This window comes from Lithobates pipiens, unplaced genomic scaffold (assembly GCF_037356315.1).
Source record: "Lithobates pipiens isolate NorthernLeopardFrog02 unplaced genomic scaffold, aLitPip1_a1.2 Scaffold_18, whole genome shotgun sequence".
Taxonomy (NCBI): Eukaryota; Metazoa; Chordata; class Amphibia; order Anura; family Ranidae; genus Lithobates; species Lithobates pipiens.
This window is the reverse complement of record NW_027507758.1, coordinates 370,013,781-370,032,040: the sequence shown is the minus strand read 5'-3', so window position 1 is coordinate 370,032,040 and position 18,260 is coordinate 370,013,781. Positions and strand designations below refer to the sequence as shown.

The following is an 18,260-nucleotide window of genomic DNA, read 5'->3' as shown; positions in this document are numbered from 1 at the left end:
ATACAAGTCACTAGAATACATTTTCCTACAAACATAGCAAGCTGGCATTTGGGATATGGCCATCATTGCTGTAAATGCCTAAAATATGTTCCTCTACAGACCAGGACATAAACTGTAAGGAAGGGCAATCAGTCTGTGAGCCAATCGGGCTACATTGCACCATTGTTCACCCTTTAGCGACTGAAGAGAATTAATAAAGTTTTGGCAATTCACATCCAGTGTATATGCATTTCTCTTGTACATTTAGCTGTTTCTTTTCTTTTAATTTTAGCAATGAAAGATAGCTTGCCAGAGCTCTCAGCTGCACAGAAAAACAAGCTGAAACACCTGACAATTGTGAGCCTTGCATCCAGGATGAAGGTACATTGTAATTCTTGGTTCACGTATATGGTCAATTTAAACTTAAATGACTTTGCCAGGTGCCCACAAAGGGTGTCAAATCTTAATATTTCCTGCCATCGCTTACAAGTATGTATATCCTAACGCAAACATTGACTGTATACAGCGGTACCTGTGTTTAAAACTTAACAGCTTAAACTGTTCCTGACAGTCAGCCTGGGAGCAGGAATTGGACTGTGGTTGACTCCTTGGCCATTCTTTTTGTTGGCTGGGGGGCAGGTAATCTTCAGGGGAAAAATATATCTGGAATTATCTTTAAAGAAACAATCTGTGAAAAAAAGTTTGTAAACTCATAAAATGTTATTGGATGTGTTTTAGTAAGGCCTGTAAATGCACTGCATCTGTTTTTCTCGGCTGTTCTGCTAGATGAATCTCTGCATATGGCATCACTCACTTTTTCCATCTTTTCTATTCACAAAATTTCTTTTCCATCTTTTTGTTTCTCACCATTCTAGCAAATTAGCTTGTATAAATGAGCTAAGGAAATAGAGGAGACATCTTGAGGACATAAAAAGGAAAAAAAAACATTAACCCCTTAAGCACAGCTCTGTGTTAAATATTTTTTGATAGTCCGAGCCATTTTTATGGTTGGCACAGTGTCTGTACCTTACATGAAAAGAGACCCGCTGCAGCAGACTAATGTACATAACGTTGCGCCTAGTCTCTTTTCCAAATTGACCATATATTGATGGAAATATCCCAGTCTAATTACTGTACCCCAATACCACGTTTTCCTGATGGCACCAGTACAAATTTTTCCTTTTTTGTATCTGTTTACTATATAGTGCTATCAGGCAGGCAGGGAAACTGACCACTATGCAGTGTCAGAATTATTATTACAGAGATAACACTTTTAGCATCCTTTCTTTGCAAACTTTCAAGCTTCAAATATGTGAAAATATATTTCTTTATCATAACATCACAGGACATGGCGTAGCTATAAAAACTAACTGGGTTATACGCAACCTATAGGTGAATGGACACTGGCAAACCAAAAAAGACGAAGTCCTACCCTATATAACCTCTCTTACACTGGAAGTACCTCAGTTTTTCCACCAGTGACTTGTAAGGAAATGGTCATGGTTGGAGAAGCTGTCCATGATCTAACTAAGAGACTGGTCCTGGTAACCTAGTTAAATACATAGTAGGTGAGGTTGAAAAAAGACACAAGTCCATCAAGTCCAACCTATGTGTGTGATTATAAGTCAGTATTACCTTGTATATCCCTGTATGTTGTGGTCGTTCAGGTGCTTATCTAATAGTTTCTTGAAACTATCAATGCTCCTCACTGAGGCCACCGCCAGTGGAGGTGAATTCCACATCCTTGCCGCTCTTACAGTAAAGAACCCTCTACGTAGTTTAGGGTTAAACCTCTTTTCTTCTCATTTTAATGAGTGGTCGCGAGTCTTGTTAAACTCCCTTCCGCGAAAAAGTTTTATCCCTATTGTGGGATCACCAGTATGGTATTTGTAAATTGAAATCGTATCCACTCTCAATCGTCTCTTCTTCAGAGAGAATAAGTTCAGTGCTCACAACCTTTACTCATAACTAATATCCTCCAGATCCTTTATTAGCTTTGTTGCCCAGCTTTGTACTCGCTTTATTTCCAGTATATCCTTCCTGAAGACTGGTGCCCAGAACTGGACAGCATACTCCTTGATGCAGCCAGACCAGAGTCTTGTAAAGTGGGAGAATTATTGTTTTATCTCTGGAATTCCCTTTTTAATGCATGCCAATATTCTGTGTGCTTTGTTAGCAGCAGTTTGGCATTGCATGCCATTGCTGAGGCTATCATCTACTAGGACCCCCAGGTCCTTTTTCCATCCTAGATTCCCCCAGAGGTCCCCCGTATAGATTGCATTCATGTTTTTTTGCCACCCAAATGCATTTTTACATTTTTTCTATATTTAACCTCATTTGCCATGTAGTTGTCCACCCCTTTAATTTGTTCAGATCTTTTTGCAAGGTTTCCACATCCTGCAGATAAGGTTATTGCCCTGCTTAGCTTAGTATCGTCCGCAAATGCAGAGATTGAACAGTTTAACCCATCCTCAAGGTCGTTTATGAACAAATTAAACCGGATTTATTCCCAGCACAGAACCCTGGGGGACCCCACTACCCACCCCTGTACTCGCCCTATGGTACGTGCCAATGGACCTTATTTTGTACAGTAAACGTTTATGGGGAACTGTGTCGAATGCTTTTGCAAAATCCAGATACACCACGTCTACAGGCTTTCCTTTATCTAGATGGCAACTCGCCTCCTCACAGAAGGTTAATAGATTGGTTCGGCAAGAACGGTTCTTCATGAATCCATGCTGATTACTGCTAATGATGCCATTCTCATTACTAAAATCTTGTATATAGTCCATTATCAACAGATCCTGAAGGATTTAAGGGGCTATATAATCTGATCCATCCGGGCGGTGATTCACTAAAATGGACGGTACCCGAACCTCGACTACATAGAAGACTACGAGGTATTGCCTGTAATGTTACCCTTTGGGCACTGGGCACTCTTGAATCCCCCCACCTGCACACCGAGCTACTACTCCAGCTCCTTTGGTGGCCCTTTCCCGCTGCTATTTGTAACAGTGGGTGCGTGCGGGCAAGGGGCGACAAGTGTGCCAGTTCGACGTGCACGTGGGATGGACGAGAGAGGTGTGTGCACGTGGTAAAACGTGCACGCCGCACATGCGTGGTAGGGATGGAAGTGACCATATTAGGTTTTCCTGGCATATGCTTCAGTAAGCAGGCTGGAAGGGACACAGAGCAGTGTCAGCTGGGCACGCGAGTCACTGTGGGTGGATGGACCAGGGCACTGCAGGTCCTGTAAGGCTGTGTAATGCAAAAATCTGGGTGCAGTATTTTTTTTTTTGCACGAAGGTTGAGTGCATAAGGGAATTTCATCTTGGATATCCCCATCGGCAGTGGATGATTCTAGCCACATAGCTGCGGTGTTCAAGTCTCCTGAGAGACCTGAGGCAACCGGCCAGTCTGAGCCATTATGGTTATCCGGCATTGTAGCAACAGCTAACTCTTCTGCCTCAACCTATGTTACAAAGAACAACTTGGCATCAGCTTTAGCTGGGCTAGAGGGAAAGATAGCAGATATGATTTCTTCAGTTTCCCAGGGTGGAAGAAAACTGGATGGATCCCCTTCACCTGCGCCCCCACCTGCATTGGAACACGATTGGGCAGAAGATGTGGAAGAAGTGGCTGTAAATGACCGGGAGAAAGGTCAGGCCACAGACTCCACTTCTGAGGAGTCAGTTTCCGAAGAACCATTTTCAGACTTTCATTCCTAGAGATTATTGATCCAATCCCTCACGGAGATGGTGAAATCAAGATTTAAATTGCCGCCTGTGGACGTCCCTGCGGTTGCCTTTACATTTTATGCTCTTAGTCCTCCACAAAGTTTGCAGGCTTTCCCCTTGCATCCGTTGCTATAGCAAATTTGTGTATGCTGATTTGGGATCGCCCAGACAAACTTTTTATTCCTCCTAAAAAGGTTTGCTCTATTGTACGCTATGTAGGAAAAGTTTATAAAGAAATGCAGTATGCCATCGGTGGACGCTGCCATTTCTCCTGTGATCAAGAGTCTTACCTGTCCTGTAGATAATGCCCAGGTGGTTAAAGATCCAGCAGATCAAAAGTTGGAGTCCTTAATAAAGTCCTGATTTGCTATTGCTGGGTCTGCGGCACAACTGGCTGTGGCAGCTATAGGTAATTTGTCAGTCTTTAAAGGACCAGGTTAAGCGGGTATCCTAAGAGTGTCCACAATCAGGGGGTATCTGCTGAGGAATTGGCAGAGATACCTCGTGCCTTATGTTTCACAGTAGATGCTCTTAAAGATTCCATACAACAGGTGTCCCGGCTTGCCCTTCTATCTGTATGTATGTATGTATATATGTGTGTGTGTGTGTGTGTGTGTGTGTGTGTGTGTATATATGTTCAGGGGTGTTTACTCTAAACTTTTTGTAATCCCAAAACCAAACGGAGATGTGAGGCCTTTTCTGGATCTGAAGGCTCTGAATCATTTTCTAGACAGCTTATCTTTTCGGATGGAGTCGATCCGGTCAGTCGTAGTCTCCTTGCACATAAAGGAATCTTTGTCGTCCATAGACATCAAGGATGCATATCTACATGTGCCAATCTGCAGATCCCATGAAAGGTTTCTGCGATTCGCAGTGGGCAACCAACATTTTCCATTTGCAGCGCTGCCCTTAGCCAGGGCACCTCATGTAATCACAAAGGCACTGGCTCTGGTGTTGGCTATTCTAAGATCTCAGGGTATATCGGTTGCAGGATACATGGACGCTCTATTATTGATAGGTTAAATGGTTCCAGACCTGGAGCAGAATGTAGCCCAGGCGGTTCAGTTTTTGGAACATGGATTGACACATGTCTCTGCGGCTGAATGTGCATCAGAGCCTCAGTTGGTGGATGATAGCCAAGAATGTGGGAAAAGGAAAGTCCTTTTTACCGGTGGTCTGGAGGGTGATGACAGGCGCCAGTCTCTCTGGATGGGTGGCAGTCCTAGAGGAGGCCACCGTCCAGGGAGAGTGGTCCTGGAGGGAGAGGTGCCATCAACATTTTGGAGATTCGAGCATCTCGGCTGGCCCTAAGATTCTGGACTTCAGCGCCACGGCTGGGGCTTACATCAGTCACCAGGCATCAGACAGCCCAGACAGCCCAGAAGGAAGTGGTCACATGTTGACCTGGGCAGAAAAGTTTGTTCCATTCTTATTGGCAGTGTTTATTACGGATGTGGAAAATTGGCAGGCGGGCTTTGAGTCGCCAACAAATGTTTCCAGGGGAGTGGTCCCTAAACTCCAAAATCTTTTTGTTGATTTGGCGTCGATGAGGGGTTCCGGATGTAGGCCTGCTGGCATCCAGGTTCAACAGGAAGCTAGATAGTTGTGTCCAGAATCAGGGACCTGCCTGCATTAGGGGCAGGTTCTCTCTCATCTATGCCTTCCCTCTATACCAGCTATGATCAAGGTTACTGATCCCGGAAGAGAGAAAACCGGTGGTTCTAGTATCTCTAGCCTCGCCCCGAAGGACTTGGTATACACAAATTGTAAGATTGGCGGTAGGGAACCCATGGGTTCTTCCATTCCATCTGGATCTGCCCTCGCAAGGTCTGATATTCTATCCTACTTTTACGGTCTCTAAATTTAATGGTTTGGCTGTTTTAAAACCATGATTTTAAAAGACCGGGGCATTTCTGGGCCAGTATTGTCTACCATGTTAAATGCTAGAAAGCCACTTTCCAGGAGTATCTACTATAGAGTTTGAAAATTTTACATTGTTTGGTGTGAGGCCACAAGATGGCTTTTTTGCAAAAAGGGGTGGAAATGAATCTGGCTTTAAAGTGGTGCTGCCACCAAAAAATAATAATAAAAAAAAAAAAAAAATTTTAAAAGAAGAATTTTTTTACTCACCTCTAAATACCTGTTGCTAGGGGGTCCTTCGTAGTCTGCCTTCTTCCTTGCCTGGGCTGGTGACATCACTTCCACTTGCGCCGCACAGTCACCTGGGACCGGTCACGTGTCCCAGATGACTGCGTGGCGTATCGCGGCGCCGCTCGTGCATGCGCAGTGGGTGCCCGGCTGTGAAGCCACAGCCAGGTGCCCACAGTACGAATGACGGCGCCGCGAGCGGAGCGGGGAACGAGGGGGGGCTTCGTTCCCCCGCATCACTGGACCCTGGAACAGGTAAGTGTCCGATCATTAAAAGTCAGCAGCTGCAGTATTTGGGCCCCATGCTATCAACCCTTCCCACTGCTCCTGGCAGCTTCAGTTTTTATTTTGCCTAGCAAGGAGAATGACCTAGGAAACCCTGCAGGCCTCTTGGTCCATATTTTTGCTGCAGGTTTGCTGCTTTTTGCGCAAGGTAGAAGATCACAGGATCTTTCATCAACTGCCAGCTGGGTGACAGGCTGGTTAATGATATCCTTGTAGTGTCCCCAGTCCGGCCATCGAGCGTGAGCAGGCTGCAGCTAAGGCTCGGCAGGCCACGACATGCCTGAGCTCCAGAGATGGTTGGTGAGCTTCAATGCTCCGGGGATATACATATTACCGGGCTACTGATGTCTGGATCACAGTATACCGAGGCCAGCAGCCACCCAGTAACTGCACAGGAGTGGGTCTGTGATGGAATGTCTCCCAGCTTTTCAGGACTGGTAAGTATGGCTCTCCCTGGGGTGAGCAGCTGGGCATTCCCTGGGGGGTTAATTCCGGGGCTACCTCACCTCCCTATCACCCCCCCCCCCCCCCCCCCCCCTCTGAGGGGGGTGGCTGCATGCTCTGCGGGCGGTGTGTATGGGTCGCTGTTTCTCACCTGTGGGGGTCTGTGCGGCTGGCATTGGTCCTGGTTCAGGTCCGGAGGTCCCAAAATATGTTTATGGAGGTTGTTAGCAGGAAGCACGTTTTTATTTTTTTGCTCTGTCGCCGCATGGTGCTGTTCCGGCGGCCATCTTTGATTTGGGAAAGCCATGAATTCCCCTGGTGCATTTTCTTTAGGATTCCTATTGATTACATTGGCAGGCCATTTTCTTAAAGCCTGTTATGCCTCTTGTGGCAGCATTACATGTGCTTCTCTTGCTGCTTCCTGTATCCACTGTGTGTGTGCAGGACGCTGGATGGCTCTTTGCTGAACGCTGAAGCTGCTCTGCAGATCGTTGGGCCGCTGGTGGAAGCTGCTGCTGCTGACAGTTTTCTCCTCTCTGCAACTGGGAACCTCCTAGGGACTACAGGCACTGCTGTGGCTATCACAGAATGCCCCAGGGTGGTAAGTCTAGCGCTAAGTACCCCCCCCATGCGGCAGCAGGAGGGTGGGAACTTCACTGTCCTACGTCCCCTTGCAAGTGGCAGACAGGCTAGGGTCAGCATGGCTTCAGAAACTGGTGTTTCTTCCCCCGAAATCCAGGCTATAGCAACCGGGTCACTTGCAGTTAGCGCGGTGCGCATGGACACCCTAACGGCGGTCCTTGACTCCTATGTTGCTAAGATAAAGGCGGCATGTGGCAGGAAAGGTGCATGTAAGAGGTCCCTGCCCCCCCCCCGGTCCTCTGGGGAGAGCTCTAATGCAGACTTGGGCCCTGCTGCGGCTGGAGACCCCTGCTCTGACGTGGCTGACCAGGACCGTTCGGATAGTAAGGATGATTCCCCGTCTGGGTCCGGGCCCGACAAGGCGCTTGTTGGAGCACTTGTCACAGCTGTGCGTGATACCCTGAAGATTCAGGAGCCAGGGGATTCCTCTGCTGATGTACCGGTCCCTTTTGGGTTCCGCAAGCCAGCACGTTCACCTAAGGTGTTCCTGTATTTGACTTATTTTGACAAATTCATCTACAGGGAATGGGGTTGCCCGCAACGGACCTTTTCGGTCCCCAAAAATTTGGTGGTGCGTTACCCCTTTGAGGAAATCCTTCTCAAAAAGTGGTCGGCTCCTCCGGTCGTGGACCCCCCAGTATCTAGGTTAAAGTAACCACGATCCCGGTTGAGGGGATGACTCCTGCTTTCAAGGATCCCATGGTCAGGAAGGCCGAAGCAGTGGCTCGTTCCTTGTTTACGGTTGTGGGGTCAGCCGTGCAACCTGTACTGGCATTCGCACTGGTGTCTCAGACACTGAGTGGGCAAAACTTTTGCACCGCGAATTGGGAGAGTAGAACGCCTCCCCTGTTTGCGTGGAACTAGCAGACCAACTAGTGCATGGCCTTAAGTACGTTTTGTGACGCGGCCCTGGATACTCTCCCTCTGCTATCCAGGGCCTCAATGTCAGCCGTGGTGCTGAGGCGCCTCATTTGGCTGAAATGCTGGTCTGCTGACCAGGCATCCAAGAAAGCCCTGACGGATCTTCCCTTCCTTGGCTAACGGCTCTTTGGAGTCTCGTTGGATGACATTATTAAAAATGCCACGGGTGGTAAGAGTACACTACTCCCACAGGCCAGGAAGGCTAAGAAGCCACGCCGCAGGCAAGGGCCCCCCTTTTCCGCTCACAATCTGCTTTTTCGTCCGCCCGGTGCTTCAGCAAAACGACCCCAGCCTGACAGGACACCCACGGACAGTCAGAAGTGTCCCTGGAACCGCAAGCCTGCGAACAAAAGTGCTACCGCATGAAGGTTTGCCCCCACCCATGTCTCGGGTGGGGGGTCGTCTTCGGGAGTTTGCAGCCCTTTGGACCTCCCGGTTATCAGACCAATGGGTCTGCGATCTGATTTACACAGGTTACAAGATAGTTTCTCTCAAGTTCCCAAGAAGGAAGGGGTATGTCCAATATTGGACCTAAAAAGCCCTCAATCACTTTGTAAAAGTGCAGAGGTGCAGAATGGAATCGGCTCGCTCAGTAGTCGCTGCACTCCATCAAGGGGACTTCCTGGCATCCTTGGACATTCAGGATGCCTACCCGCACATACCCATATGCCTTCGGCATCAAAAGTTTCTGCGTTTTGGCAGTCGGGGAAGCCCACTACCAGTTTGTGGCTCTTCCTTTTGGCCTGGCATCAGCCCCCTGAGTCTTTACCAAAGTACTGGCTCCAGTGTTGGCGTTGTTGAGACAATGCGGGATCGCGATTGTGGGTTACCTAGACGATCTCCTCCTGAGAGCTTCTTCCGCCTCAGAATTAGAGGAGGATGTGGCGATCACCTTGCAGTCCCTGCAAGCATTTGGGTGGCTGTTGAACCCAAAGAAGTTGGTGGTGGTACCGACTCTGGAGTACCTGGGGTTACTATTGGACTCCAGGGAAGCGAGGGTTTTTCTCCCCTCCAATTGCTGACTCTCATATCTGCGGTCAAACTGCTGATGAACCGCAAGTGGTTATCACTCCGCTTTTGCATACGGGTGCTGGGGCTCATGGTAGCCTCCTTCGAGGCAGTACCTTATGCCCAGTTCCACACCAGAGTCCTGCAGAAGGAGATCTTGACAAAATGGGACATATCTCCGTTGTCCCTGGATCGGCAGTTCCAGGTGAGCCAGCCAGTCAGGGACTCCCTGATCTGGTGGTTGTGGTCCCCGGTGATTCGGTCCGGACAAATGTTCCTTCCTCTGAAATGGACGGTGGTCACTACGGACGCCAGTCTGTCCGGTGGGGGTGGAGTGATGGGGATTCAGTCGACTCAGAGCCTCTGGTCGACAGAAGAATCCAAGTTGCTGATCAATCTGCTCGAATTGAGAGCGATCAGGCTGTACCTCCACACATGGTTGACGTGTCTTCAAGGGCATCCAACCAGGATACAGTCAGACAACGCCATGGCTGTGGCGTACATCGCCAAGGGAGAACAAGAAGCTCAGCCGCTGCTCGGGAGGTCGCTCACATACTTCGGTGGGCAGAGCGACACGTTTCGGCCTTGTCGGCCATTTACATCCCAGGGTGGAAAATTGGCAGACGGACTATCTGAGTCGACAGATGCTGGACCCAGGAGAATGGGCATTGCATCTGGAGATATTCAGGCTGCTGTGCCTGACATGGGGCACACCAGATGTGGCTCTATTGGCCTCCCGGCTCAATCGGAAGGTGCCGAGATTCGTGTCCAGGACAAGAGATCCGCGGGCAGACGCGCTGGTGGCTCCGTGGGATCAGTACCAGCTTTTCTCCGCTGAAACTGGTGTGACGTCTGCTTCGCAGAGTGGAAGCCGAGGGGATTCCAGTACTCCTGATTTCCCCAGATTGGCCTCAGCTGGCCTGGTACGCAGACCTGGTGCGCTTGGTGGCAGAAGCTCCCTGGTGACTGCCGTTGAGAGAGGACCTCCTCTCTCAAGGTCCAATTCTTCACCCTGCTTTACCATCACTGGCTTTAACGGCCTGGCTATTGAAAGCCAGGTATTGAGGAACTGGGGTCTGTCGGACTCGGGGATTCCAACTATGTTGAGGGCGCGGAAATCTTCTTCCAGGAAGATAAACCATCATACTTGGAATGCCTATATCTCCATGTGTGAGGAGAAAGGGTGGCATCCGCCCTCCTTCTCTATATCCAGGATCCTGCTGTTTCTTCAGCAAGGTGTAGACCAGAGGTTGGCATCGAGCACTATCAAGGGGCAGATTTCAGCTCTGGCTGTCTTTATTTTTTATTTTTTTTTCTTTTCCAAAGACCCCTGACATCTCACTCATTAGTGAGTACCTTTGTGCAGGGCCAGGAGGGTTTCGGAACTGGCGGCCTTGTCCTACAAGTCACCTTGTCTGGTCATCCACAGGGATAAGGTGGTGTTGCGTCCGCAACCGTCCTTTCTACCTAAGGTGGTCTCGGCCTTTCATATCAATGAGGACGTTGTATTGCCATCATTGTGTCCTAAGCCGTAGCACCCCCAAGGAGGTGGCCCTTCACGCTCTGGATGTGGTTAGGGCTCTGAAGGTGTACTTGTCTGCCACAGCTTCCTTTCGGAAGTCGGACTCGCTGTTTGTTTCGGTGGCTGGTCCTAAGAAGGGCATGGCGGTCTCGTCGGCCACCATTTCCAGGTGGATCAGACAGATTGTAGTCCAAACCTACGCCTTGAAGGGGCAGGTGCCTCCCTTTCCAGTCACGTCCCACTCTACAAGAGCAATCGGAATGTCCTGGGCCTTCCGACACCAAGTGTCTGTCGCTCAGGTGTGCAAGGCGGCGACCTGGTCGTCTGTCCATACATTTACCAAGTGCTACAAGGTAGACGTCAGTGCATCGGCTGATGCCTGTTTTGGCCAGAAAGTTTTGCAGGCGGCCGTGTAGTTGCAATTGAATTTTTTTTTTCCTGGTTTTTCGATAAAAACGCAGTACTGTTTTGGGTAATGGAGCAGTGCATTAACTTCCGCAATGTTGCGGTCTTGGGGATCACTCCTGTTGAGGATACCCGGTTATATAGTGGTGTTGTTCCACACACTGCTGTTTTTTTGTGGGTTTAGTTTCACTAGTTCCCACTTGCCATGGTGGATGAAGTTTTTATGCTGGTTTTTCCCACCCCTCGTTTGGCACTGCTTGGGGACGTCCCATTTAGTTACAGAGAGGAGCTCTGTCGGTCGGTGAATATAAGAGAAAATGGGATTTTTTGTACTCGCTGTAAAATCCTTTTCTCTGTAATTCACCGACCGACACAGCACCCACCCCTCCTCCTTTTTTCTACGTTATACTGCTTGTTGACTTAATGAAGCTGCTAGGAGCAGTGGGAAGGGTTGATAGCACGGGGCCCGCCCCCCTGGTGCGGGATTAAAGTTCTGTGTATTGTGTAACAATTTTGCCTAGTTTCTCCTAATGGCAGGCTATACAACCCATTTACTTACAGAGAAGAGCTGTGTTGGTCGGTGAATTACAGAGAAAAGGATTTTACGGTGAGTACAAAAAAAATCTTACTTTTTCAGTAAGGGCACACTCTGCCAGAAGAGTGAGTGCTTCATGACCAGTTCATCAAGCATCGATGGCTCAGATTTGCAAGGCTGTTGCTTGGTCTTCAGTGCATACATTCACTATGTTTTATCAAGTGAATATCAGGACTCAGCAGGATCTGGCATTTGGATGGAGTGTGCTGCAGGCTGCTATATAGATCCTGTTGTTCTGGTGGTATTTTCTTTGGTCATAATGGGTTTCCTTCCTTCAAAAGCATTGCATGGGGATGTCCTTGTTATGACTACACTGCCACATAAGAATAATTAGAGGGCATCTACTAAACTGCTGTAAAAAAAACTTTTAAGAAAAAGGCTTTTCTTATTTATCTATTTTTTTCTTTAATATTTAATTTTGCTATTATATTCAAGTAATATGTGCAATTGCATTGCAGCCAATAGAGTTGACTTTTTTTATTTATTTTGTTCTGTTTGTCAAAAGCAGTGGTTTTGTTTGTTTATGAAACCTGGTTTTATTTATAAAGAAGTTATATATGACGATGGCTAAATCTGTATCTGTAGTGCATGTTCAAACATTAATACCATAAATAGGTTTGTTCAATTTTTACTGCAGTGCAGCACAGACCTCTGATTAAGGACTTGCAATAGTCCAAAACATGTCAGGTGTCCACGCAAGTGGGCATGGCAGCTAGCCTGACAGCTCCAAGGGCCCCGTTCACACCTCAGCTCAAACGCTGGAGGTGTAAAAAAATCAATTATTCTCTGAGATGGTTCACATCTCCACTCCAAATCGCTTGAAGCTCAAAGTTCTGGAGGTTTTTTTGTAGCTCAATTTGGGCGTTTTTCTGCTTTTTACATTGGTGACCTTTTTGACCTGTACAAAATTATAGAAAAATCTTGCCACTTTCTGCATGAAAACTATACGTTCAGGTGTGAATGCAGCTTAAGGATAGACCATGGTCGCTATGTTTCATGCGCTGTCAAGGGTATTTGATATGTATTTAGAGTTTTTGTATACCATTTTTAATATTGCTGGTATGCTTACACTTTTAAAATGTGTACAATAAAGTTTTTAGCGTATATACTGGTCAGTCTGTAAAGTCCATGAGGCGTATACCGTGCATCTATGCACCAAGGGTTTTCTCTATTTTTTGCAATATATATTGGACAGAACAGACCAATCCTTCAACACATGCCACTTTTCCTCAAATAATTTTGGTTCACAACCTTGAGTAAAGATGTTCTCAGAGCTTGTAAAAGAAAGATATCAAGTGCGCATAAGCTTTATTATAAAGTCATCTGCCATAGTTAGTTTTTTTTTTTTTTTTTTTTTTTAAGATCTGTTTCTTGTTTGCATTAGTTCTATGCAATGAACCTAGTTTGATGCATCCACGTTATTGTATTAATCAAGTTGATTGTTTCTCCCACTTAGTGCATTCCATATTCTGTGTTGCTGAAAGATTTGGATATGAGGAACCTCAGAGAGCTGGAGGATCTAATTATAGAAGCTGTTTATACAGATATCATTCAGGGCAAACTGGATCAGCGCAATCATGTGCTGGAAGTGGATTTCTGCATTGGACGGGACATTCCCAAGAAGGATATAAGTAGCATTGTTAAAACTCTTCAGGAGTGGTGAGTGATTTTATTTACATACTTTCACACATTGTTTTTCTATATTTAACCACTTACCGCCCGGCTTATAGTAAAATGGCAGCGCGGAGTGGCGCACTCGTTCTGGGATGACAGCGCCCCAGAACCACCGCTCTTCTGCGCCGTGTTCCTAGGACACAGCATGACCCCTTTCTCGGTAAACAGCCAATGACGTGGCTTTTTACTCTTGTGATTAGCTGTTTCCAATTGCACCCGATCACATGTAAACAAAGAAGTGACATTTATCGACTCTCCTTGCTTACCACTAACCGAGGGTGTTGTCAGGAGATCCAATCATTGGCATCTCCTCGTAGAGGAGACCTGTACAGGTAATCTGTGCCCTGATTACAGTATAGCCCCTGCAATGCCCATTAGTGACACCAATCAGTGCCCATTAGTGCTGCCTTTCAGTGCCGCCTATCATTGCCCACCAGTGCTGTCCATTAGTGCGGCATATTGGTGCCTTCTCATCGGTGCCACTTAATCGGTGCCCATAAGTTCTGCCTCATCAGTGCACATCAGTGAAGGAGAAAAATTACTTATTTATAAAATGTACTCACAGAAACTGAGAAACTTTATTTTATTTATTTTTTCTTTCTTGTTCTGTTTTTTTTTGGTAAAAAAAAAAAAAAAAAAAAAAGTGATTAAATAACACCAAAAGAAAGCTCTATTTGAGTGGGAAAAAAATGATGATGTTTGGGTACAGTGTCGCATAACCACGCAATTGTCATTCAAAGTGTGACAGTGCTGAAAATTGGCCAGGGCAGGAAGCGGGGTGAAAGTAGGCAAGTGGTTAACCCACACAACATTCTCTACACTATTTTATTTGCTTATTTATATAGCAGTAGTGCTTTCTACAGATCTTTTGCTGTGACTCTTCCAGCAGTTATAGCAGTCTTTCCCAAAATGTCTTTACCACAGTAATGCTGATTTGAGCAAAAGCTTTGCTTTATCAGGGTTAAAAAAAAAAAAAAAAAAAAATACACTCAGTTTTATTTTTGGTGGAGTGTCTGGGTCTTCAAAGATGGTGACCCAAAAAGACAAAATTTAGGTTCTGCTCGGGTAGGGAGGTAAAGTTCAACTGGACCGCTGTGAGTACAGGCTAGGACAGAGAGCTCGTCCTAGCTCCAAGCTACAGCAATGTCAAAGGAAAAGATCCATAAGCCACACATCATAAAGCAGACCAATATGCATGAAGTGAATAATGGCAGCCTCAGCCCAGGCAAGGCCCCCAATATGCTTTGCTCCACCCGTTGGAGCTTAATCATGGCAATGTTTTTAATTGTGGGCCATCCCCTTTCACAAATATCCTGGCTCTCCCCATGGTTAAGGGCAGAACGAACTATGTTGGGGGCATGGCCTGGCTGGCTTCCGGGCTGATTCTGCCATTCATCTTGCTTCATGCACATGGGTCTGCTTCATGATGTGTGGCTTATGGACTTTTTCCTTTTGACGTTTCTTAAAAGATGATGTCCTATGAATGTTCATGGGGAAAAGGGGTCACGTTTCCCATGAGATGATCTCTAGTATGACATTTCTTACAGCAAACGTTTAGTGAAGAAAATATGGAGGTTTCCGTTGCTGGCCACCTGAAAATGCAGGTTTCCTGGATGGCTCTGTATATGAAAATTGGCCTAGAACAAGCATGCAGATGAAGAAAATTTTACAGATGTGCATACTTGTTATAGGGTCAGCGTTTCAGAAAGCACTGAATCACTTGAACTAGCATGACAGCCAGGGAACAAATATTTCCACAAGGAGGCTCGCAGTGGTTGCTTTAAAATAGAATCTGTTTTGAGAGAAATACAGAGGCTGCTATTGGGTCTTTGACCTAATGTCTGGACTCCTGATCTTCATACTAGTTCACGGGTAAGAGAACCAGAATATATAGAAGAAGCCACTTGATTCCTGTGCAATCCAGAAAACTATAATTTTCAAAAAGATATGTCGGTGTTGATTTCTTTACATCTGTTAATTGTGCTTTTATAGGGGCCTCATCCAAAGTCTAAATGGAAACTCATCCAAAGACTAAGAATAGTGTCCTGTGTTTTATTCTTGCATATAATATGTAATGTATGGGCCTTTTTAGGTATTGTATTTGTATCTAACCATTTGTCATGTTTTTGTAGTACAAAATTAAAACAACTTGATTAAAAAAAAGTTCTTCAGCAAGGAAAATGCATTCCATATTAAGAGTTATGCTAGCAAAATCTATGTGTGCTGTAAATTGCCTCCAGCATTTCTCCTGTTTCTTCTTGCTGGAGGTTGACGTTTTGCTGAATCCCAAAACCCCTGAACAGCAGTAAATCCTAAAGTAAATCCTTGGAATTACCAGTTTTTTTAAAAAAAAAAGCTACATTCCTGGAATGATGGGATTGCTAACTGTTACATTGGCTTGTGTCTTAAACCAAACTGTCAACCCATCAAAGGGCTGGTGTCATAACTGATCACATGTGCAGCACAATGTCAGTTGCAGATTGGACAGAAGCAGCTTCCTTGGCTGCAAAGGATAGAAGGGATAAATTCTGCTTTAAAGTGATTATAAAGCTTTGTTAGTTAGGAAAAAAAGTCATGCTTGCCTCCACTGTGCAGGTAGTTTTGCACAGAGTGGCCGATCCTCGACTTCTGGCAGCGCTTGTAGCTCCTCCCTGCATAGTATAACCACTAGGAGAAGCGCTCTCCCAGGGGGTTACCTTGTGGGCACTCCTGAGTCCAGCATTTGCGTCCATAGACAAAGAATGTCGGACTCAGCCCCACCCCATCACCCTCATCAGTGGATTTGATTGACAGCAGCGGGACCAATGGCTGCGCTACTGTCAATCTATCCAATCAAAAGCTGAGAACGGCCAGAGGAGAAGAGCGTATCTCTTGAATTACAGGGTTTAGGTGAGTAAAACGGGGGTGGAGGCAGGTGGTGGACGGTCATTGACGATGGTTTTCACCTCAATGCATAGGATGCATTAAAGTGAAAAAACACAAGGGTTTACAACCCCTTTTAATCAGCAGATCAACCTTTACAAACTCAGCAGTGCCTAAAAATGGAGAGCAACTGAGCATGTGCAGAGCAGGATGAGGCCTTGTGTAGTACTGAATTTTAAACAGTATAGGCCAGGGACATGCAATTAGCGGACCTCCAGCTGTTGAACTACAAGTCCCATGAAGCATAGCAAGACTCTGACAGCCACAAGCATGACACCCAGAGGCAGAGGCATGATGGGACTTGTAGTTTTGCAACAGCTGGAGGTCCGCTAATTGCATATCCCTGGTATAGGCACTTATTTTTAATGTTTTACATAGCTATACCTACAAAAGGGGCCAGCCTGAAGTAATCTAACGGTTAATTTTCTGACTAAAGTTCTCCTTCAAGATGGCACGTGTTTAAAATTATCAATAGACCACAGAGTAAATGCCTCTAATGGCAGAGGATGAAAACATTCATCCTAGACTGTCTCATAGTTGGCTTGCTATTCATGTATAATTGGTTATTTATTTTACCTTTTTTATTTTTTTGGGGTTGAGGAATTGAAAAGTTTTATAATACTAAGCATGCTTCTGATTTCCAAATAATTTTATATCTCAGGTGTGATGGCTGTGAGGCAGTTTTAATGGGGATTGAACAGCAAGTGCTACGGGCTAACCAGTACAAGGAGAACCACATCCGCACACAGCAGCAAATAGAGACAGAAGTGAGTATAAGCACACTTGAATGAAAAGCAAGCCGCTCATTGCAGGCTAAATATACATGCTCCACAGTTTATCAGTATTGCTTTTTGCCATCATGTTTCCCAAAAACGTGCACAGGGCTCAAGACAAAGAAACAACCATTAAGAGCAAAGAAACCAGTAGTACATATAACGTGCACACAGACTAGAAGTTTGCAGGTAGAAGAAATAAGACAGTGGTTTAATGAAATGATAAACATGGTTTTTCAGTAGGATGATTGGGGCATGAAGCCTATATAATCACACTGGCCAACCAAGCACAAGTATGCCTTGTGCAAACACTCCGTTTTGGCCCTATCTCTTGTAAAGACGAAATAGAAGTATATACACACATTCCAATACATTGGCTCGTGGACTTTAAATATATACATATACATCCCATACAAATTACTACATAATTGATACACGTGATTGCAAATGTATTATTCCATGAATACAAGTCTCATCACAATAAAATCCAATAAAAAATTATATAGAGCTGATTTGTAAAATTTAGAATTTGGCAACATAAATAATATTGCAATATAAATTCATCCATAGTCATAATATTTTACATATACAGTCCAAATATTGCTGCCTGATTGTATAACAAATTGCATCCAATGACATGTTTTTTGGATCTCTATCCACTTCCTCAGGAGTAGATGCAGTATGCATATTAATCAGCTCCAAGTTGGACATAGCAACACTAGGGATTAACAATCCTCTGGGATGTCTTCTCCAGGAGCTTTGGCAGTATGACCCACAGAGACCAAAGGGGCAGATGGATGAAGTGCTAGTAAAATGCAGATCCGTATATAATGGTCCATAGTAACTCCCACAGCTAATACAATTTATATTAAAGCTATAATCCACAGTAGCCCAGAGGCTACTGGGGTTACACTCTACTCTGGATTACAGTAGTATAATAAATTCTCGGTATTTGGTGTGTGTATATATGTATTCAGGTATGGGAGGCACATTACAATAAACAGTGCTTCAGATTACGATTTTAATACCATATAGAAAAGCTTACCTGAGGGCAGACTGTCCAGTGATGCCTGCAAATGTTAGAGGGAGCTGATATCGGCTGCATCAGTCAAAAGTACTCTTTTCTATCTAAGGATACTGTTAGCGCAAGGGTTGTTGAGATTTAAGAGATTAGGGTAAAAAGGGTCACGTTTTGCCTGTCTTTA

At 45.6% G+C, this 18,260-nt stretch overlaps 1 protein-coding gene across 2 annotated transcripts in view; it reads left to right on the top strand.

Annotated features, from left to right (window-relative positions):
* COPS7B (COP9 signalosome subunit 7B) overlaps positions 1 to 18,260 on the top strand; it is a 43,816-nt gene that overhangs the window by 20,968 nt on the left and 4,588 nt on the right. For both annotated transcript variants that reach the window (XM_077487666.1, XM_077487667.1), the window contains exons 4-6: positions 272 to 360; positions 13,143 to 13,345; positions 16,944 to 17,049. In XM_077487666.1, coding sequence (XP_077343792.1) covers positions 272 to 360; positions 13,143 to 13,345; positions 16,944 to 17,049 — 398 coding nt within the window. The remainder of the gene's footprint in view (positions 1 to 271; positions 361 to 13,142; positions 13,346 to 16,943; positions 17,050 to 18,260) is intronic.